This window comes from Chelonus insularis, unplaced genomic scaffold, assembly GCF_013357705.1.
Source record: "Chelonus insularis isolate UGA/USDA-ARS -01 unplaced genomic scaffold, ASM1335770v1 contig_151_pilon, whole genome shotgun sequence".
In the NCBI taxonomy this organism is placed as follows: Eukaryota; Metazoa; Arthropoda; class Insecta; order Hymenoptera; family Braconidae; genus Chelonus; species Chelonus insularis.
Genome location: NW_023276393.1, coordinates 100998 through 123578, shown reverse-complemented (window position 1 = coordinate 123578; position 22581 = coordinate 100998). Strand labels below are relative to the sequence as shown.

The window sequence follows — 22581 nt, the reverse complement described above, 5'->3', positions numbered from 1 at the left end:
AAGTAACACACATGACATTCCTGAAATCGAGAAATAATTTTTATTTATTTCAAAAAACATTTACAAAAGAAAAAAAATGATTTTAGAAGACCAACTTTCAACCAAATACATTAAAATCATCACAGCTGTAACTGCATATTGGTAAGGGTAATTTTGCATTAATCACTAGAATATGTGCCGATCATGAACGATAATAAATATACAAATTTTATTTTTCAGGATAATATCTATTCTAACAGTATTTGTAAATAAAAATCTTTTATCAAGTAAACAAGTAAATCTGGATGCTCCGATGTTTATAACGTGGTTCCAATGCGCTGTTACGATGTTTATATGTTTTTCGTTGAGTAAACTTGCAAAATCTTACCCGAAAGTAATATCATTTCCTGATGGTAATCCTTATACTATTAATAATTTCAAAAAAGTAAGTTTTTATTTAATCATAAAAAATATATTTTTTATTAATTCCAAATCAACATAAATGTTATAATATTATTTAGGTATTGCCTCTTTCCATTTTATTCACTTTGATGGTAGCTAGTAATAATTTATGTTTAAAATATGTTGACGTCGCCTTCTATTATATTGGAAGATCCTTAACAACTGTCTTTAATGTTATATTCACTTATTTAATACTCGGTACGTATTTAATAACTCAAAAAAATTTATAAAACATATCAACAATGCAATGTGATAAACGTTTTAAAATACTTTTTATACTATTTTGATATATTTTACTCTAATTTTAACTTTATTAAAAAAAAATAAAAATGTGTTTGAGGTGTCTGTCATGTTGCTATAAAAAATATTAAAATCAGTTATAAAAAATATCTTTAAATTAAAATTCTTGAGTGAACTAGATGATTTTGTACAAATGAAGTTTAGTCCAAAAATTGATAGAATTTTTCATAATAACTAAAGCAATTTCAATAAAGTGTCTACGTAATGAATTGTCTACTAAGCTAAATTTATAATTATCCACTGATAAGTATCAAAATTATTTATTATTTTTGGCCCTTTACAACTAATTTAGCTTCTATTTTTATTTAAAATCTCAATTTTGTCATTACAAGAAAAAAAATGTTTAATTCAACAGGAAACAAGACATCTCTACGTTGCATTATTTGTTGTGCAGTCATAATAAGTGGATTCTGGTTAGGAGTAGATCAAGAAAATATTGCCGGATCTTTGTCTGTTCTCGGGACATTTTTTGGGGTATTAGGTTCATTGAGCTTGTCGTTATACTCCATTTATACAAAAAAAATTCTTCCGTTTGTTAATGATGAAATTTGGCTATTATCATATTACAATAATGCATACAGCATTTTTCTGTTTATTCCTTTAATACTTATAAATGGTGAATATCAGATCATTTTAAATTATAATAAATTTAATGATCTTTATTTTTGGTTTATCATGGTTAGTGGAGGAGTTTGTGGTTTTGCAATTGGATATGTAAGTGCTTTACAAATACAAGTGACTTCACCATTAACTCATAATATTAGTGGAACAGCCAAAGCGTGTGCACAAACTGTTTTAGCATCATACTGGTATAATGAAAGAAAGCCATTTTTGTGGTGGATTAGTAATTTTGCTGTGCTAGGAGCGTCTGCAATGTATGCAAGGTTTAAGCAACTTGATTTAAAAAAAGCTTTTAAAGCCGAAAAATTTATAAGAATTGAAAAAAATTAATGTTAATTCAGACTACCATTGATGATTATTGATTAGCGCTTAAACTATATTATACGAAACAAAAGTCAATTTAATATTAATCTTTATTCAGAAATTTGCGGAATAAAACTTTTAGAGATACTTTTAGTATTCTATTCGTATGTTTATAACCAAAAATCATTGTTCATTAAATAGAGTTGTTTAACTGTAAATAAAAGGCTTTTTAAATTATATTTTTAATGTTATAATCATTTTTCAAAGATTGAGAATATAACTACTTAAAAGTAGAGGTTTAATGTAAAAATGAATAGCATAAAAAATTATACTTTTCAATGACTGCATCAAGACTATGTTCTTGCAAATATTATCTTAAAAATAATAAAAGTAGTTTTCTCTTATTATATAAATAGTTTAATTATAGTTTTCACAGCAAATATGCATTAACATATCGTTGTTGATATTACAGTAATTTTAAGAATGTTTGTAATTGGTGATTGAAAAATATTTCTATGTAATTCAAAATTGTTGAGACTGATAATTTTGGATTATTTTTAAAAACAACTTAACGATTTCTTATAATTCACTATTTGAAATCAAATCTGAAACCTTTATTTTAGAATATTTTTATTCAATATATGTGATACATATTTTTTAAACTTATATTGGTGAACAAGTTTTGTTTGAAAAAGACCACTGAAATAAATATCAATAGAAAATAAAAAATTTTATGATAAAAATATTTTATTTAACTTTTGTTCTTTTCAAATATTTACAGCAAAATATTAATTTTTTTTATATTAAAATTTTATTAAAAATTAAACTATTAAAGATGATTTGATAGATAGCTTTGTTTCATTTTTCTCATTAAACCTATCAGAGTATGCTGTCATAAATTTGATGCTATAAATAAATGCAATACTTAAACAAATAACATTTAATATAAAAATTGAACGGTTATCAGGTACATCTATTCTGATGAAATATAAAATAATACAAATAAGTATATTGGATGGTAATCTAAACCAATTTGATATGTTTGCTCGATTAAATTCAGGAATGATAATTCCACGAACGTAACTAATAGTTGGAAAATACAAACCTACAGATAATTCATAAAATAAAAAAGAAATCAAACAAATATAGGTACCAATCGATTCAACATTTTTTTGCATTTGTACATGAATACCTATAGTACTGGCAATAGTGCTAACAAGAGCTATAATAATACTTAAACACAGTAATATTACATGGGTAATTCGACAATAGTTTATCAAAAAATTATGACAAGCACTTCCAAGGGCAATACAAAGCATAAAAGCACCAAATATAAGGCCATTACTAGGTCGAATTGGATCCAAAATTGACGTCCAAACAAATATAAAAGAATACATAGATGTATCAAACAATGTTTGAATAAGCCATACATGAATCAGAATAGTGTAATTTTTCTTACAGATAATAGAAATACCTTTAAAAGGACCAAAGTAATACTTTGTTGGTAAATTTTCAGTCCAAAAAATCATACAAAGGTAACCAGTTAGAAGTGACATCGGAATACTAAATAAATATGGAGCTGTTGGACCATATTTAAAACCATCTGCAAGTATTGATGATAAAAATCCAGCAAAAATTGCTAGTAAACCATTGTAAAAAGTTGAATCAGCAAATGTTGAGCTTATTTGATTTTTAGCAAAATTGTAGGATAGGTGATGACTTATATACCACGATTCAAATATTGAAAATAGTATTGTAGACGATGTGCCACTGAATATTCGACCAATATATAAAATTGATGAATTTTTTGAAATCGTTGCAATACAGGCTAAAATTGTTGATATAAAATAAAATGTACACAATTTTTTTCTACCAAAGATATCAGCAAGCTGGCCTATAAAAATGCCTGACAATGCACTACTTGCAAAACCTGTGATGTAAAAAAACGATATGTCTGATTTATTGTATCCATGGTGAAGATAAAGTTTGTAGAGATAAGGCCCTTGTAACCAATCAATAAAACTGGCAAGAAGAAATATCAAAAGATATCTTCTTTTTAAATTATAATATGTTTGATTATCATTATTGGTGCTTTCCATCTTTTTGAAGATTTTTCATAGTTTGTTCATATTATTTATTGCCATGTTCTGAAACAAATCAATTTTTTTCTTATTTCAATTGTACTTTTTACTTTTATTTTTAATTTTTATAGTTATTATTTTAAAATCATTTTAAACATAAACGAAGAAAATTTATAAACAAAATGACATAAATAATTGAAACAATTTAATGAGAAAAAAATTTATTAAAGAAACTTACTTTAGAATTTTTTCTTTGATATTTATAAGTCTTTATAAAACGTCGTATCATTTATGAATAGTCATTTCAAATGCGGCGATCAATTATTTCTAGGCATTTATGGTTTTTACGTTCAGAATGGTAAATAAAAAGCTTTTTTATTTATGTATCATGATCAAACTTGATCGTTTATGTTTAAGAATTTAGTATAAAATTTATTTTTCAATTAAGGATAATAAATTTTACATAGAAAATTTTATTTATGTTAGAATAAGAATTTTTAATTCTTTTTTTAAAATTAACCTCAAAAGTTATGCTAATTAGCATTGATTTAAATCATAAATTTCTTAAAAAATTTTCTTCAATTTTTTTTCATTCAAACATAATTGATACAAACAGTATATCTTATTGAATCAGATACATTTATTATGTACTACTTTATTGAATTCATTTTTTCAATGAAATAAAGTTACAAATTACTAATATAAGATAATTCCCTCAACTTTCTTTAATTCGATTGTAACATTTATAGCCGACGTGTCAAAGATAACGTATATAAATGGATGAAAAAGATATATGGTCACATTTGTTATATATACATATATCTAATTATTTTTATGCAGTATAGAAAAATATTCCAAAAGATTGAAGGAATAAAAATCTTCTTTTTTGTGAAAATAAACTTCACAGCATTGCAGAACACTCTGTAGGATATTTCAATATTTTATTATGTTTGTTGTTTTATAAACAATTATAAATACCCATTAAATACAAATAAAATATTTTTCGTACATATTCAAGTTTATCGTGGTTTTTACACTTATTTTTGCACGAGCTCATCCTATTTATATCTCGAGTTAAAGTCATATGTTTTTACTCATAATGATTTGTTTCATTTTACTTTTGTCAAGTATTTTTTTATTTTTTTTCATAGTATCAAAATAAACACAATCAATATTTTCTCTTTTAATTTCAGCTAGAAAAATTTTTGCATAAAAATCACTTTTCCGGAAACAACTATTTTAAAAATATTTTGTTTATAAAAAAATTTTATTTAATTTTTCAATGCATAAAATTCGATATTTTTTGAATATTTAAGTAGATAAAACCTATAAATATTTAATTTTTATATTGATAACAAAAAAAATATTAAAATTCGATTGGATGGAAAAACTAAACTTTATTTAAAATGGATATTAAGCATGCGCAATATACATATATAATATATTTGGTTTTATTTTATTTTGTATACATATATATGTTTAGCCATAAGTTGATATGTTGACGATAGGGTTATAAATATAGCACTCACAGTTCGTTGATCTATATATTATGTTGTAATCTTTATATCATGTTTTGGTCATTTTCGTACAAGTAACTTATGTATCAAGTCATGTTTAAAACATGTTAATCTAGCAGAGTTTGATAATATTACGATCAAAAACTACATATCGTTTTATTTTCTTTAAAACAACAATTTGCTCCCTAACATTAAGGATAACAAAAATTCGAATTTCTTAAAAAATAGAGAAGTAGATTTTTAAAACAATAATACTATATCAGCTGGAGATTTACTTAGTCAATTTAATTTTTTGTTTTGAAACGGAATAATGTTTATTGTTACTAAAGAAATAGACAGCGAAAATATAAGCCGATTGTGTCGAACTTGTTTACGAGAAGATGATGAAAAAATGATTTGTTTATTTGTTGGTCCTGCAGGATCTTCTCTTGCAGCAAAATTACGATCTTTATCTTGTTTGGAGGTGATATAATGATTTGAAAATGTTAATTACAGAATATTATCATGGATAAAATTAAATATTGAATATGTGTTTTAGGTTTGGCAAGGAGATGGTCTTCCTGAAAAGCTTTGTAATCGTTGTGTAACTAGAGCTGAGTCAGCCCTTTTATTCAGAGAACAATGTAGAGCAGCAGACAGAGCATTAAGACAAGCTGCTGCTAAGGTAATGTAGTTTAAATAATTTTAAACTTATTGTTTAATGTTAAATATAATTTATATTTTAGGTTGCCTATACAACAGTTTCAGGCTGCAAACTGTATCAACAAAACCAAGGACTTACATCAATACAGACTTCACAAAAACCTATTAAATGTTTGGAATGTGGAGCAGTTTTTATGGATTATCAAGAACTTTACTCCCATAGTCGGTCACATGTTTCTGCGATTCAAGATAATATTTCCTTCCCTCATATGCATATCGTAGAATCACAAAATCCCCATTTCAATATTGATTCTCCAATAAATGATTTAATAATGACAAATAATGTTAATGGATCATTAGCATATGCAAGAAAATCAAGTACAATGACTGAATTAACACAGAGAAATGATAGAGCTGCTTGTGCTTTTCATTACTCCGTATATAATTATATGTTGCCAAATCAAAATCAACTTATGAATAATCATTTTTCTCATTTGAACAACAATATAGAAGCATCGTGTGATAATAGTATTGATATCGGAGAAGATTCGAGCAATTCAGCAGAAGATTTTAGTTTTCAAAGACCAGATGTTCAATATTTTCGTGATGAACATTCTTTAAATCCAAACTCAAAATCACATTTTCCGGAAAATTTAACATTAACAACAGCAGAACAAGAATCTAATGAGATAAACAAAGAAGATTTATTAATTGATTTAAGTAATAATATTCCTCGATTTTCTCAAGATATTCAAGCTGATAATATTATAAACGATTCCCAAAATTTGTCCGATGATAATGATTTTGAAGTACAAATAAGTAATAAAGATACTGCAAATTTAATTAATAAAAAACACAAATGTAAAGTGTGTGGAAAATGTTTTACTCAAAAATCAAAACTTACAACGCATGAATTATCTCATACGGGTGAACGACCTTTCAAGTGTCAGAAATGTGATAAAGATTATACATCAAAAAGTAAACTTAATGCACATATGAGATTACATACTCAAGTAAATGTTCATCAATGTAATATTTGTAAGAAAATTTTCTCTTATCCATCTTATTTGATAGAACATCAAAAAACACACGAAAAAAACAGTTACAAATTAAAAACAATTTTAAAATTTAAAAAATATGAATGTTCGACATGTAATAAAAATTTTTGCTTAAAGAAAAACCTCAATGCACACATGAAATTTCATAGTGGAAAAAATTTGTTTTATTGCGAAGTATGTCACAAACCATTCAGCCAGAAATTTAATTTAAAAATTCATTTAGAGCTTCATAAAAACACACGAACTCATAAATGTGAATATTGTAATAAGTCTTTTAATGGAAAGGGTAATTATATTGAACATTTAAGAATTCATACGAAAGTAAAACCATTTGTTTGCGAATTGTGTGATAAAGCTTTTTCACAATCTAGTCATTTGAAAACACATCAAGCTACACATAATTCACAAAGACCTCATCAATGTCGTTTGTGTGGTAAAAAATTTAAATTGTCATCTCATTTACAACGTCATATGAATTTACATACATCTATAAAAGCATTTAAATGTACTCAATGCAATCAGCTATTTTCTCAAGCATTTAGTCTTAAAAGACATTTAAAAAAACACAGTGAAGTCACTTAGTAATTACACAAAATAAATTTATTAACTTCAAGTTAAAAAATATATGGCTGTATACATAATCTTAGTTTTCAAAAATCTCGTCAACATTTTGAAAAACTTGAAATTCTTTTCTGTAATTGAAAAAAGAATTCAAACAATTATTCAAAATTTTTTGGGTTTTTTTAGAACCTATTGTAGATTTCATTAACTCACTGATATATGTATTTTTAACAAAAATAGTTAGTTATCTATTGGAAAATATAAAATAGATTTTCTTAAAAAATTGTTAATGGAGTATTTTTATTCTACTTGAAATTAAGAAGAGTCGTCTTGATAATTTCAAGTCCTTCTCTTAACTGATCTTCATTGATAACTAGTGGTGGAGAAATTCGAATTATTTGTCCATGAGCAGGTCTCGATAACAAACCGTTGTCTCTTAATTTCAAACATATATCCCATCCATTAGCAAATTCTTTATTTATCAAAAGTCCACAAAGTAATCCTCGTCCTCTGAATTCACTAGCAATATCTTTGGGCAATTTTTCCAGTTCTTCTTTAACGATTTTTCCCAGCCTAGAAGCATTTTCTGCTAATTTCTCCTCTTCAAGTACTTTAATAGCTTCGAGAGCAATCGCACAAGCTAATGGAGAACCTCCAAATGTGCTTCCATGAGACCCAGTAGTAAGAGTAAGAATTATCTGAATAATTGTTATGATTATTATATTGGCTAATATTTAATAGATAAAATTATGTACTAGACTAGAAATAGGCAATTTTTGTTCATTTTTTTCATTAAATACATCAAGACTAGACAATATGTGATCTTGGGAGCGAAGTGTTTCATTATTGTTTACACAAAAATAAGTGAAAAAAATTCTGGATTAATATTAAAATCGTGTATGAGTTTTTCTCTTTTTACTTTCGAAAAGTCAGAGTTTGTCTAATCCTAAGGTCGATGAGAAAAGTAATAGCTAATACTGAGGTGTTCCAGAAAGTTGAAAAATAATATACTATTATAGTACATCTATGCGTACGTACTTCATGACTAGAAAGAACTCCAGATACAGGATACATTCCTCCTGATAAAGCTTTACCCAAAACTATAATATCAGGTTTTTCACCATCATAATCAACAGCCAATCTGAATCCTGTTCTTCCGAGACCAGTTTGAACTTCATCGGCAATCCATAAAACATTGTATTTAGTACATAATTCTCTAACACCTTTCAAATAGCCATCCTACAATAATGGTATTATTGTTAATGTTTAATACTAAAATAATTATTTATTTTCATAGTATTTAGGAAGAGAAATAATTAGCGTAAAAAATTTTAACATCATTATTGTCAACGTGAATATGAATAGAGATGTATGAATAATTTAATTTTCAAAAAAAAATCAAGTACAATTTGTTGAACATTTTAAGTCTATTGTATATTTATGAAAACAGTTTTTTACCTTGGGTATTTTGACTCCAGCTTCTCCTTGTATTGGTTCAATCATAAAAGCACAAATATTTGGATTTTCCTTTAACTTTTTTTCCAAAGCATTTAGATCATCGAAAGGAATTTTTTCAAATTTTGGCATAAATGGTCCAAGATCTGTATAACATACAGGATCAGTTGAAGCTGATGTTGCTGCTAATGATCTACCCCAAAAATTATTATTAGCAAAAACAACTGTCGCTTCATTGTTGGGTATTTTTTTAATTCGATATCCCCAACGTCTAGCTAATTTTACTGCAAGATCAGATCCTTCAACTCCTAAAAGATTAGAAATTCATTTCAAATAAATAAAATGTCAACAAATTGCCATCGTAAAATAATGAAAATTATTTTACCTGTGTTCATTGGAATGAATCTGTCATATCCAAATAATCTTGTTAAGTATTCACCAAGCTCTCCATGCATTTCAGTAAAAAAAGCTCTAGATGTATGGTGAAGTTTTCCACATTGATCTTTCATCACTTTTACTAATCGGGGATGACAATGACCTTGGTTACAAGTCGCAAAACCGGATAAAAAGTCTAAATATTTTTTTCCATCATGATCCCACAAGTAAACTCCTTCACCTTTTGTTAGTACCACTGGTAATGGTTTGAAATGATGACCACCATATTGTTCATCACGTTGAATTATTTCTTGTTGCATAGTACTAATAAATCTAACTGATTTAATAGTTTGAGATGCAGAAACTATTTTATTTTTCATTGGTTGCATTTTGAAAAAGAATTAAAGTTTTACTTTTGTACAAAAAAAGAAAAAAAAACTTGGATAATTATTTTATCAAAATAATTTAATGATAAAAAGATGTTAATAAGTTGGGTTCAAATGAATATCTGACCGTTGTGACTCTGATAACTGTTATTTATAGCTGAGACGAAAGTATCTTTATTATTTGTTCAAAATGTTATAGCACACAAATTGAGTGTATTATGCTTCAGTCCTAAACACGTTGGAATCTTTAGTATCTTTGATAAAGATACTTGTAAAATGTCAGTTTGATGAAAATAAGAGATAGGTCTTTATAATGTAAATAACAATCAGAATTGTCAAAAAGACTTTTTATACATTATTGATATTTCACATGATTCAAATAATTCATTATTATTTATAAATAATTAATGATTAATTTTATTCCATATGAATTTCATTTTTAGAATAAAGAATTATATACAATCAGAATGAAACCATAATAATTATTTACTCTTTATAGTTATTGATTACTTTAGAAATAATGTCAACACATTCATACATTTGTGGTTCAGTGATAACTAAGGGAGGAGCAAATCGAATAATATGACCATGAGTAGGCTTAGCAAGAAGCCCTTGATTTTTAAACTCCAGACAAATTTTCATAGCATTAAATTTTTCATTAATCACAATGGCATTAAGAAGACCTTTACCCCGAACTATAGACACTATATTTTTAGGTAATTTGTTTAGTTCATTTCTAAGAATTGTTCCAAGCTTCATAGCATTGTAAGCTAATTGTTCTTCTTCTAAAACTTTGACAGCTTCTAAAGCTATTTTACATCCTAAAGGATTACCTCCAAATGTAGATCCATGCTCCCCAGGTTGAATACAGAGCATTACATCATCATTTGCTAAAATACCTGAAACAGGGAAAAATCCACCAGACAAAGCTTTTCCTAGAATTATGATATCAGGTTTGACATTTTCATGATCTACGGCAACTCGCTTTCCTGTTCTTCCCAAGCCTGTTTGTATTTCATCCGCGATAAACAGAACATTGTACTTTGTGCACAACTCCCTGACACCTTTGAGATAACCGTCCTATAAAAAGGCCATTTTTACAAATAGAATAATTGTTTTATGATAATAATAATCAATTCCAGAGTAAATATAGATTATATATGATAACTTATCTTTCATTACTTTTCACTGATATATAAGTAGCTAATTGATTACAAGTGATAAATATACTCAAATATTAGTGAATGTAAACAACTATTATTATTATTATTATTATTATTATTATTATTATTATTATTATTATTATTATTATTATTATCAAATGATTTTGTATTTAACAAAAACTAAATTCTTACTTTTGGTACGATAACTCCGGCTTCCCCTTGAATAGGTTCTACCATAAAAGCACATACATGAGGGTCTTGTAATTTCTTCTCTAATGCTTTCAAATCATCATAAGGAACTATTTCAAATCCTGGCATAAATGGACCAAACTGTTCATAATTAGTAGGATCTGTACTTGAAGAAATTGCACTGAGTGTTCTTCCCCAGAAATTATTTTCAGCAAACACTATTTTGGCACAGTTGTTAGGAATTTTTTTGACTTTGTAACCCCATTTTCTAGCAACTTTACATGCTGTTTCTCCGCCTTCTACACCAGTGTTCATTGGTAACCATTTTCCATATCTTTAAAAAAAGAATAGTAATAATGTAACTATTTTATTCAGTAAAATATTTTTTTATGTACTTACTTGAATAATTTTGTAATAAATTCTTCAAATTCTCCAAGAGCATCAGAATAAAAAGCCCTAGAAGTTAAAGTTAATTTTTTTGCTTGTTCCACTAAAGCTTGATAAATTCTTGGATGACAGTGACCTTGATTAACGGCTGAATATGCACTTAAAAAATCATAATAACGCTTTCCTTCCACATCCCACATAAAAACTCCTTTACCTTTGCAAAGAGCAACAGGTAGCGGAGCATAATTGTGCGCTCCATATTTATTCTCTCGATCAAAAACATCTTGTGAACTAAGTTTTCGAATGATAATTGGTGATTGAATATTATGACTTTTTGAATATTTAAATAATTTGAGTGATTTTATAGTAATCTTTTCAAAAAATTTCATGGTAATAATCTTTTAATTAAAATCAAAATTAAAACTAAATCAACTTTCACTTTCCTTTGATTTGAAGAACGTTTTAAAACTAATGAAAAGTAAAAAGCATCAAAGAGAAAGGTTAGCAATAGTGATTCCTGATAGAACTGAAAAGACTAACTGATAATCTTGAACTATGTTCTCCCTGAGATATTATTGATTGGTAGCTAGTTTTTCCCATCAATATAAAATATATTATATCAATATTGGACTAATATTTTAATCTAAATCTCAAGAGTCATATCAAAAAAGAGATAGTGTTTGTATAAATATAAGATAATCATTTATTTTATATAAGCTCTTAAAATGTTTATAAAAAATTATTTTTACTCATAATAAAATCATCTTTTTTACTTTCTTTTCAATTAGATAACATATCTTTATGTGCACAAAATTATTTTAATGCAACAATTGCATAACATCTTGGAGATAATAAAGGATTAAACAGACGGACTATAGACAATTTTGAACATTTTTTACTTCGTTCTAAATAAACAACTCTGTCGAGAATTATAGCAGCTTCAATTATTGAACCTAAATGAATCCTAAGATATTGAAAAGCATTCAATTTCCATTCTTTATCAGCATGTGTATTGTATAAATTTGTTAATTCACTTAAAGATGGTATTTGATTTTCTGGAAGACCTATTTTGTTTAGTGCCCACATTGCGTATGTTGGAAAATCGTTTAAGGGACCACCTTTACCTATTTTGACATGAGTTGAGTCTGCAAGAAAATAAACTTTATTAAGTGATTATATAATAGAATTTTTTTTTTCATTCAATTAAGTAAAATTTGTCATTATATTAAATAGTCTACTGGATGCCTAGTTTGATTACATATAAGTGTACAAATAAAACAACATGTTGTGCACTTATTATGAACAAACAAAAAATTACTGTAATTTGTAAATTTAATTAATTTGGGTTTGCATACCAAAAGATTTTAAAAGAACTTGTAATAAAGCTCGATAAAATAATGATGGAGATAGTTGCTTCTTCACAATACTTCGATCAACGGACTGTTGAGCTAACATTCTAGAGTTTTTGGATAACTTCAATGTTCCAGTTAGTGATTCGTCGGTTAAATGATAACAACAAGCAACAACACATAAGCTTTTTAAACAGTTAGAGTTCAAAAAAGCTTTGATCATAGCAACTGCTAAAGATCCACAAGTATGTAATCCAGCGAGTAGGAAATTATCTTTTTTATTAATAGTATTATCGTTAATTTTAAAACATTTTTGTACTAATTTTGAATAGTCAACTGTATCATCAATAAATTGAACTGAATGATGAACCTAAAAAGGAAAAATTATTTTAAACTTTCAATTTGTTTATATAAAGTAGTATATAAGTATAAATTTATTAAATAATTGTACCAATGGAAAAGATTCATGTGTTTTTTTTTTTATCAATTCTTGTCGATTTAGAGCACTTTTATGTCTTGATTCGCATGAGTCAATAGCTAATACAGGTATTTTATAATTTTGATATAAACTTGTAGCTAAATATCCTTTTCCAGCTCCAACATCGATCACTAAACTTGAATTTAGTTTTGATAAATATCCAATTACTTTTGTAAACAAAGAAATTTCATATTTTTTTTTATCTTTCATAAACTCGTGAGAATTATTATTTCTAAAGATTTCATTCCAGCTATTATCGTTCAGAGAAGCAAAAGTTGACAAATTATCTATATTTAATACACCAGAATAATTCTTTAAACTTAGATTATCAATTTGATCGAAGAAATTCAATAATTCATGAGAATTATTCTCACTTACATTTTTAAATATGTTGACATTACTGTTCTGAAATTTGTGAAGTTGAGTCCTCAGAGAACTTGATATACATTTATTCCAAAGATCATGAGTAATAAAGTCAACTAAGTGACAATTTATTAGAAGATTGTAATCATCAATGAAAGCAATAATTTTTTTTAAATATTCTTCATTATTGGCCATTCTGATAAATTTATCAAAAATGAAGTTTTTCTGATTCTGGATATGATGAATTTATTTTGGCTATAGAACACAATTTCGTAAATTTAAACTTTATATCTTGGGCTTGTTCTAAAATATCAACAAATTCATCATTTGATTTAGGAAATATAATAATTTGTTTTTTCAAATTTTTTAACTGTTCATTTAATCGGGGATTGGAAGTGTTTGTAAGACAGTACTCTATCACACCATTATAATATCCTAGTTGTGCAGCTAAAACACTGGCTTTATGATATCCTAAATGGTATCCTCTTAAAAATTTATTTTTTCCTACTTTGTAACCTTCATTAAAGCCGTTTTCTTTAGAAATTTCTTCTGAGAGTACTAAATTTTCAAATATTTCATTTATATCCATTTCTATAACTACATTGCACCGGAAGTTACCTATAGGTGGAAAGAAATATATTCCGGTATACCGGATATAAATGCTGTCTCAATTTAATATAGGAAGGTATAGGAAATCGTATGTATAACCTCAAAAAAACCAAAATAGGTTTTTGTATACAACAATCTAACACCATTTATGTCGCTTAGTAGTGTAGAAAATCGAATTCAATTATCCAATCACAATATTTTTACATAAAAAAAAACACACAGTACCCGACATAATTGGTTAATTTTTGAACATGATATTATACATACATATGTACATGATCTATTTAAGGAACAATACACATGGTCGTTAATATTATTCAGCTAACTTCACATTCATGAGGTCATTAGTAAACTTCGATGACAACAATTTTTATTATTTTTGGAATTGATTTTCAAAAAATTCAATTTTTGTTCGTATAATAATTTGTTCTTCTTATTAAATTTATGGAGAGTTTGTTTCTGTATTTATGAAAATTAGCGTATAAGTAAATATAAAAATTCTGTTGATTTGAATTTAAATGGTATTAATTAATACCACTAGATGGCTTTTTGCACTACACTTTAACTAGTATCCGGTTTTAAGAAAATTTTTAATTAAAATACATGTTTCCTTAATTAATCGTAATATGTTTATGTAAAAAAAATGAAAACGATAATTTTTTTTTGAAAAACACATTAACAATTAAAAAGGATATATAAGTAAGTAAATTGTTTGTGAGATAAAAAGATAGTGAAATACTTGCTGATATTTTATATATACAAAACAGCCAACTTCATATACTTAATGTTTGTAATGTTTGTGAACAGGACGGCATAGTTGTTGTGCAGCATATTAACAGTTTTAAGTGAATATTTTAGGAAAAATGCTGACTCTTGGCCCAAAAAAAGACGGAGGACCCAATCCCAAGTTCTTTGAATCTGTTGAGGTGCTCACTCAACTCGATGGAGTTAAACAATGGCTTCTGAAGAACTATAAAAAAGTAAGCATCATTCCGGCGTCTCAACATCTATATGATAAAGTTTTTTCAGTGATACTAATAATTATATTTTACTCATTTATTGAAATCTTGAAACTACTATTTGATTTTTTTATATGTGTTATTACATTGAATGAATTTTTAATCGTTTTTAGTATGTTACAACGGATCCGCCCACTAGCAAAAGTTTAGCAACTTTGGTGACTCAACTTATACAGTTTCAAGAGGATAATCTTGGAAAGAATGTATCAAAGCCACCAATGACCAGATTACCGGTAAAATTTTATGATATATTATGGCAAAAGCATGTGAAAAAAATAATGATGTGAATATGTAAACCAAACTTCGTTTAATAATTCTATTATTTTTCAAATCTTTTTGTTCTATTTATCTTTTCCCTATTCATACAAATTTTGTATATTACGTTTAAAATACGTAAGTCAGTATTTTTCATCGATTCTTTTTACATACCTTTTGTATTTTTAGATGAAATGCTTCCTAGATTTTAAACCAAATGGAGGTTTATGTCACATTTTAGCAACAGCATTCAAATTCAAACAAGAACAAGGATGGAGAAGATTCGATTTTCCGGTAGGAAAAGTAAGTTTTACTATTTAAGTTTTTCAATAATTTGACAATTGGAAATAATTGATAAATTTATTACAGTCAAGTTCACGAATGGATCGAGCTGTTGAAATGTTGATGGCTGCAGAGCGTGCTCTCATTCAAAATAGATGTATGATAACGCCATGCGTTTATGTCAAACCTGAAGTTGACAAAGCAACTGCTGCAAAAATTAAAGACATAGTTAGACGCCATCAAGGAACTATAGCTGAAACAGAAACTGATGCGACCCATGTTATTTATCCACCTGTCGATCCAATGGAAGAAGAATATGCTCGACCATGTATGCGTCGAGAACGAAATGTTTTACTTCATTGGTATTACTTTCCCGACAGCTATGATTCTTGGGTATCTTTAGATTTACCCATTGAATTTCCTGAAAGTGGATACGGACTTTCACCTAGATCAACTTATAAAGTATCAGCCACTTGGGCTTTAGATCTTGATCAGTATAATGAATGGATGAATGAAGAAGATTATGAAGTAGACGATAGTGGACAAAAACGGATTCACAAGTATCGATTGTCAGTTGAAGATCTTATGACTCCTCCATCTCATCCACCGACTTCTGCCAAAAAACCAAAAAGAAAAAGATCACCAAGTCCACCACCAAAAATGGGGAAACGTAAAAGTGGTCGTGGTCCGGCAGGAATTGCAAGTGGTTCAGCAGTTGCAACACCAAAAAAAACACGAGGTGGAATCGATGAAGAAGAAGATTTAACTCAAGGAATGGAGGATCCTCCAGCGGAGCCCAGAATTGTTGAAGTTGTTACTAATCCAACTAATGTACCAATATCAGGACCAGGTAGTGGTAATACTGGAATGACTCCTGGTAGTAAAAAACAAGATAATGAGCTTCAACCACTCAAATCAGGTAATATGGCAGATTTAGATGAACCAACTGAATCAGAAAAAGGTTCTCAGGGAGCCCAAGATAGAGAAGAACGTGATGTTAGTAAAGAACGAGGTGATAATGGTAAAGATGAACCTGAAGATAACGTTACTGAACAAACTCATCATATTGTTGTTCCAAGTTATTCAGCTTGGTTTGATTATAATTCAATTCACACTATCGAAAAACGTGCACTCTCAGAATTCTTTAATGGAAAAAACAAATCCAAAACACCAGAAATTTATCTTGCATACAGAAATTTTATGATTGATACTTATCGACTAAATCCAACTGAATACATCACTTCAACAGCATGCCGACGTAATTTAGCTGGTGATGTATGTGCAATAATGCGAGTACATGCATTTTTAGAACAATGGGGTCTTATTAATTATCAAGTTGACGCAGAGTCTCGTCCAACACCTATGGGTCCACCTCCTACATCACATTTCCACGTTCTTTCTGACACACCTTCAGGTTTAGCTCCTGTCAATCCAAATCCACCGAAAACTCCTCAACCATCTGCTGCAAAACAACTTTTAGATCTTGAAAAGAAACCTCTTTCTGGTGTACCGGAAGAAAAGGGTGTGATTGGAGCAATGGCTAATTTCGGTTTAAAACTTGATCAATATGCTAGGAAACCTGCAGTTTTAAAAAATAAACAAGCGGCTGGAGCAACTCGAGATTGGACTGAACAAGAAACGCTACTTTTATTAGAGGGATTAGAGCTTCATAAAGATGATTGGAATAAAGTTTGTGAGCATGTCGGATCAAGAACGCAAGATGAATGTATTCTTCATTTCTTACGTCTTCCTATTGAAGATCCTTATTTAGAAGAAGGTGGACCTGAAGGTCTAGGACCACTTGCTTATCAGCCAATACCTTTTTCAAAAGCTGGAAATCCAGTAATGAGTACTGTAGCCTTTCTAGCTTCTGTTGTTGATCCGAGAGTTGCTGCGAGTGCTGCTAAAGCAGCTATGGAAGAATTTGCTGCTATTAAAGATCAAGTTCCTGCCGCTCTTTTAGATCAGCATTTACGAAATGTTCAAGCGAGCGCTAATGCAGATGGAAAATTTGATCCTGCAGCAGGGTTAGCACAATCTGGAATTGCTGGAACTGGACCACCAGAACCACCAGAAGATGGATCAGTGAGTTCAACTCCTGGTGGAACTGCTACTTCACCATCAGCTTCAAACATTGAAGGCAAAAAAGATGAAAGTGAAAAGAAAGATGTTGAAGGAACATCTCCACCAAGTGGAATTGTGTCCAAAAAGGAAGATGTTTCTGAAAGTGATAGGACTGATCAACCAGATAAAATAGATGTTGAAATGAAAGATGCTGATGTAGACTCCAAAGCTAAAATTACTGATAATTCTGAAGATCCTGAAACTAAAGAGAAAAATGATAAAGTGGTTAGAGATGCACAACTACAGTCAGCAGCAGCAGCTGCTTTGGCTGCAGCCGCTGTTAAAGCAAAACATTTAGCAGCTGTTGAAGAGCGCAAAATTAAGTCTTTAGTTGCTCTTTTAGTAGAAACACAAATGAAAAAACTTGAAATCAAATTACGTCATTTTGAAGAACTTGAAACGACTATGGAACGAGAACGTGAAGGCCTTGAATATCAGAGGCAACAACTTATTACAGAAAGACAACAATTTCATTTAGAACAGTTAAAAGCTGCAGAATTTCGAGCACGACAACAAGCACATCAAAGATTAGCACAAGAGCAACAGCAACTTCAGCAACAACAGCAAAGTCAGCAACATCCTAATTGGCAACCATCTGCTCAACAACAACAGCAGCCACCTAGTCCTCAACCACAACCGCAACCACAACCACAACCACCCCCACATACACCTCCTCAACAATCGTAAAATTAACATCAATTTATAATGATATAAGTAAAATTTTTTAGTAGTTTTATCTTTTTTTTTTTATTTAATAAAAGTGCTGCCAGCATTTTATAAATCTTACAATAATTATTTCATAAAACAATGCATTGCTGTAAATCGAAATAGTGTGAAAAATATCTGCTTATCATAAACAATAAGTTTTTTTTTCTAATTTTACATACATCTAGAGTAATTAATCTAATAAAACAACGGTGACTTTAATAGTTATGCTATCCTACAATGAGTATTATTTCATCCTTTCAGTCCTGAAAGAACATTTTCAAAAATAAATTTCATTCAAGAGAAAAAGAGTATAAAAATGTGCGTAACTTCTACAGTATTTAATGATTTTTATAGTGTAATTATGAATATGTTAAAATAATTTTATAACTTTTGATTTAACACATTGTGGTTGATTAATTAAACATCTAAATAACTATTAAAAATTCCGTTTTTCCCATCTAAATGAGGCTCAAAATGATTCATGTAATCTATCATCATTATTAATTTGATAATTATTCATATCAAGATTATTGACATTAGAATCTATGTAAATTATATTTGATTCTATATAAAAGAATTGAACAAAATTTACATGTGCATTTATATTTGTTTATTCCTTTATGAATTATTTTTCCATACAGAAAATGTTACAATTATTATTAATTTATTAAAAATCTTCTTAATTCGATTTAAAATAATGGGACAAAATGAAAGTTAGACTTACTTTAATAATGCTATCCTTATTTATACAATGTATTTTACTTCAAAAATTTTTATACAGATTTTAATACTGAATACTATTATACATATTAACACCACATTTGTTATCTATAACAATTAATAGTCATTCTACATATAATATGATATTTAATATCACTTTATTGTTACTAATTGATTTAAATTGTCATTAACAGTATTGATACTATATATTATTATTATATTGTTCTTAATGATACATAGTTTTATTTATTTTCTTTTAAGGATACATAATCTTTTTTAACAGTAAATATTGCTTCTTTAAATTCTTAATCCCTTTCTATAGTTAAATATATATTATTTTGTTTTATATTAATTATTCATAGATTATATGTTTGGATAAAATCAGAGAGCACGGTTTTGAATTAATTCAAGTACTACGTCGGTCATTAAACGTGCACACTCAGCACCTCCTGGAGAAGGAGCTCTTAGTTTTTGTGTTTCCTCACTATTTCCACTAGCTGTTTCATATAAATCTGGAGCATTATCACTGTCACATGTACTCAATGGCAGTATGTCTAATGCCATTCCAAATCCAAATCGTCCACATCTTCGAATTTCTTCATTTAATCTGTAAACATATTTTCATTTAAAAATAAAATAGTAATAATTGTCATCAATTTTTATTTTAAAATAATAATAATAATAGGAAAAAAAAAGTTACAATTCCCATGTTGCTAATGGATCTCTACTTTTGTGTGGATTTAGTATTTGTAATGCTTCCATTAAATGTGAATGATAATGTAGAAGCAGAGAAGTCATATGAAGTTGTCTTATTTCACCAGTGGTGCAACAATATAAGAAATTGACTAAGTCTAGAGCCAATGAACCAACGCGAATTAATTGAAAATCAACCAGATAAACTTTCTGTAAACAAAGTTTGTTTATGCTTAATTATTTAATCAACTAGTTGATGTGAGATACTTCTACCATAATACAAAAATATCTTAATACGGATAATTCTTCTAATTTATAACTTCAGAAAAATATGATTAGATCCCATTAGATCAAATTCAAGGATATCAATCTATTACATCTAAAAATTGAATTATATTAAATTAGATTTAACAAATAGTAATATTCTCCTTCTAAATTTATATTAATCTGAGTAATGATTGAAAATTAGAATATTAGCTTCATCAATTGAATGTTTTTAATATTTGGAAATTGGATTTTACTAGTAATTATACTAAAAATAAAATATTGAATTTACATCACTGAGATCAAATAAAATTAACATTTAGATCTAATTAGATACAATAAGATCTTATCAAGTATTGACAAACAAAATATTTGATTTATCAGTTGAATTAAATTTGATCAAATTGAGTTTACAAAAATAGGTTGAGTCAGATAAAAAAACAATGTATTAAATGACTTTTGGGCTTTTTTTAAGTATTCGTAAAATACGATTGTATATGGCAAAAGTACCTTAAATAAACAATTAAATAAATAAAATATGATAATACTTCTGAATGTGTTTCCGAGTCATTTGAAAATAAAAAATTATTCGTCCAACAATCTCCATGACAAAAAACTGTGAAAGGTCCTTGACTAGATGCTAATTCACACATAGAACGAAAAAATACGTCTTCATGAAGAAAAGATTCAAGTTTTTCTAAAATATTATTTCTTTTCTGTTCTTGATCAGCAGGTAAAGCTTCTGATACCATTACAATAGCATTTTTAGCTGCAACTCGGTAATAATTTCGATACCAATCTTCATTTTCACTTCGAAATAATCCTTCGGTTGCATTTTCATTATTATTTTCATCGGTTAGTTGCTTGAACACTTCTGATCTTTAATGACATTTATTTAAAAATAACTTAAAATAAAAAACATTTAATGTTATTGATAAGAAAACCTAAAATAATTTACCTTAGTTCACGAAGTGCTAAACTTAACGCATGAAATCCAGCAAGTGCTTTTAAGACAAGTTTTAGACGATTTAACTCTAAACCTTTGCGTCTGTCAGCCATCACGTAGCCTTTTCTCTTCAAATCTTCCATAATGATAAGATTAGATTTAGCCATATATACTTTAACGATTCCATTAAAGACTTTTTTCTTTTTCTGTAATTCATTTAAAGCTGGCCAAACTCTGTTGTAAAATGCTACTTCATTCCTGAAGAGTAATTCACTCTTGTAAGCATCACGACGGGCTTTAGATTCTGGTAAAACTTTGTAAATTAATGAAGTATCCCATGGTATCCATTCATTTATTTTCAATCGTTTTCGACCATTCACTCTCAGACGATATAACATAGACGTATAATTATCACCTCGTTTAGAACCTGGTTCCTCATCCAGACTAATAATTTCTACGTCAGGTTCATTTTTAGCTATTAAATCAGCCACCAATTCACGTGAAAGTTTTCTACTTACTGGGTCCATGTTGAAAACACTACTTCAAGTATTGTATTTATATTTTTAAAAGGCTAAACAAATATGTATGTTGTCGATCACCGTAGGTTTAGGATACAAAGAGATTCTTTTAGTTTCTAAGCTTTTAAGTCATCTACGAAGTTGTGACATCCGTATACGATACAGGAAATAAGTATTTTAGTAACTAGGGGCCATAGTCTCCCGCAGTATTAGTGCAAGTTAATTCATTACTCATTTAAACCCCTAAGCTTAAGGGACAAGGACATTTATATATGTCAATCAAAAATTATCAATTGATTCATATAAATTTCTAACACTTGTTAAACTTGTACTTGATTAAATAAATCAATTGAATTGAAAATAATCGTTTATATTGGGGATATCATTTTATTTGTACAGGAAAAATAAATTATCTTTATTCTGTATTTGTAATAAGAAGATTACTAAATACTTATTGTAAAATAATTTAATGCTTAAAAGGTGTGTCTTATTGATAGGAAAATCGCAAGAAATCTGAAAAATTTTTTCATGTACTATTAATTATTTTCTTATAAAAATCTTAGTCTTATTTTATTCACTCTTTAGTAAGGATTAAAAATTCCAAGTGATAACACCTTTTAACTATAAGTAATAAATATTATGTTAATCAATAAATTTTCATTCAATATTTCAATAATATTCAATAAAAATTTTAATCAGATTATTTAAAATCTCTCGTTTGGTCAATTAAAATTAGAATTTTAAATTTATTAATTGTTTTGTCCATAAAATAAT

The 22581-nt window shown here is 27.9% G+C and overlaps 7 protein-coding genes across 11 annotated transcripts; 3 read left to right on the top strand and 4 right to left on the bottom strand.

Moving 5' to 3' along the window:
- Window positions 1–2: 2 nt before the first annotated feature.
- nac (GDP-fucose transporter nac) lies at window positions 3–1916 on the top strand. Its single transcript, XM_035078303.1, has 4 exons — window positions 3–141; window positions 220–424; window positions 501–639; window positions 1097–1916. Exons 1-4 carry the CDS (start codon window positions 77–79, stop codon window positions 1690–1692), a joined length of 1005 nt encoding a protein of 334 aa, XP_034934194.1. The 5' UTR covers window positions 3–76; the 3' UTR covers window positions 1693–1916.
- Window positions 1917–2486: 570 nt separating this feature from the next.
- Window positions 2487–4904, bottom strand: LOC118063986 (molybdate-anion transporter-like). Its single transcript, XM_035078290.1, has 3 exons — window positions 4756–4904; window positions 4267–4667; window positions 2487–3812 (listed from the first exon to the last, which is right to left on the bottom strand). The coding sequence occupies exon 3, from the start codon at window positions 3762–3764 to the stop codon at window positions 2487–2489; it is 1278 nt and encodes a 425-aa protein (XP_034934181.1). The 5' UTR covers window positions 3765–3812; window positions 4267–4667; window positions 4756–4904.
- Window positions 4057–7624, top strand: LOC118063993 (zinc finger protein 761-like). 4 transcript variants are annotated; one of them, XM_035078298.1, is made up of 4 exons: window positions 4090–4104; window positions 5683–5726; window positions 5802–5927; window positions 5989–7624. In XM_035078298.1, exon 4 carries the CDS (start codon window positions 6100–6102, stop codon window positions 7543–7545), a length of 1446 nt encoding a protein of 481 aa, XP_034934189.1. In that variant the 5' UTR covers window positions 4090–4104; window positions 5683–5726; window positions 5802–5927; window positions 5989–6099; the 3' UTR covers window positions 7546–7624. The 4 variants fall into 4 exon arrangements, with proteins under 4 accessions (XP_034934188.1, XP_034934189.1, XP_034934190.1 ...); XM_035078299.1 differs by lacking the exon at window positions 4090–4104 and adding an exon at window positions 4514–4669; XM_035078297.1 differs by lacking the exon at window positions 5683–5726 and having other exon boundaries at window positions 4057–4104.
- A 182-nt stretch (window positions 7625–7806) lies between these two features.
- On the bottom strand, window positions 7807–12054 carry Oat (Ornithine aminotransferase precursor). Its single transcript, XM_035078308.1, has 7 exons — window positions 11492–12054; window positions 11096–11426; window positions 10436–10820; window positions 9365–9736; window positions 8983–9287; window positions 8563–8763; window positions 7807–8222 (listed from the first exon to the last, which is right to left on the bottom strand). Exons 1-7 carry the CDS (start codon window positions 11866–11868, stop codon window positions 7830–7832), a joined length of 2364 nt encoding a protein of 787 aa, XP_034934199.1. The 5' UTR covers window positions 11869–12054; the 3' UTR covers window positions 7807–7829.
- A 120-nt stretch (window positions 12055–12174) lies between these two features.
- Window positions 12175–14009, bottom strand: LOC118063994 (methyltransferase-like protein 25). Of its 2 annotated transcripts, XM_035078301.1 has the most exons (4): window positions 13685–13846; window positions 13280–13442; window positions 12835–13198; window positions 12186–12624 (listed from the first exon to the last, which is right to left on the bottom strand). In XM_035078301.1, the coding sequence occupies exons 1-4, from the start codon at window positions 13702–13704 to the stop codon at window positions 12293–12295; spliced, it is 879 nt and encodes a 292-aa protein (XP_034934192.1). In that variant the 5' UTR covers window positions 13705–13846; the 3' UTR covers window positions 12186–12292. The 2 variants fall into 2 exon arrangements, with proteins under 2 accessions (XP_034934191.1, XP_034934192.1); XM_035078300.1 differs by having other exon boundaries at window positions 12175–12624; window positions 13280–14009.
- Window positions 14010–15070: 1061 nt separating this feature from the next.
- mor (SWI/SNF- related protein mor) lies at window positions 15071–18887 on the top strand. The gene is made up of 4 exons (XM_035078295.1): window positions 15071–15258; window positions 15411–15530; window positions 15742–15855; window positions 15922–18887. Exons 1-4 carry the CDS (start codon window positions 15142–15144, stop codon window positions 18643–18645), a joined length of 3075 nt encoding a protein of 1024 aa, XP_034934186.1. The 5' UTR covers window positions 15071–15141; the 3' UTR covers window positions 18646–18887.
- Window positions 18888–19489: 602 nt separating this feature from the next.
- Window positions 19490–21816, bottom strand: LOC118063995 (uncharacterized). Its single transcript, XM_035078302.1, has 4 exons — window positions 21302–21816; window positions 20892–21222; window positions 20087–20289; window positions 19490–19993 (listed from the first exon to the last, which is right to left on the bottom strand). Exons 1-4 carry the CDS (start codon window positions 21814–21816, stop codon window positions 19768–19770), a joined length of 1275 nt encoding a protein of 424 aa, XP_034934193.1. The 3' UTR covers window positions 19490–19767.
- Window positions 21817–22581: the final 765 nt, after the last annotated feature.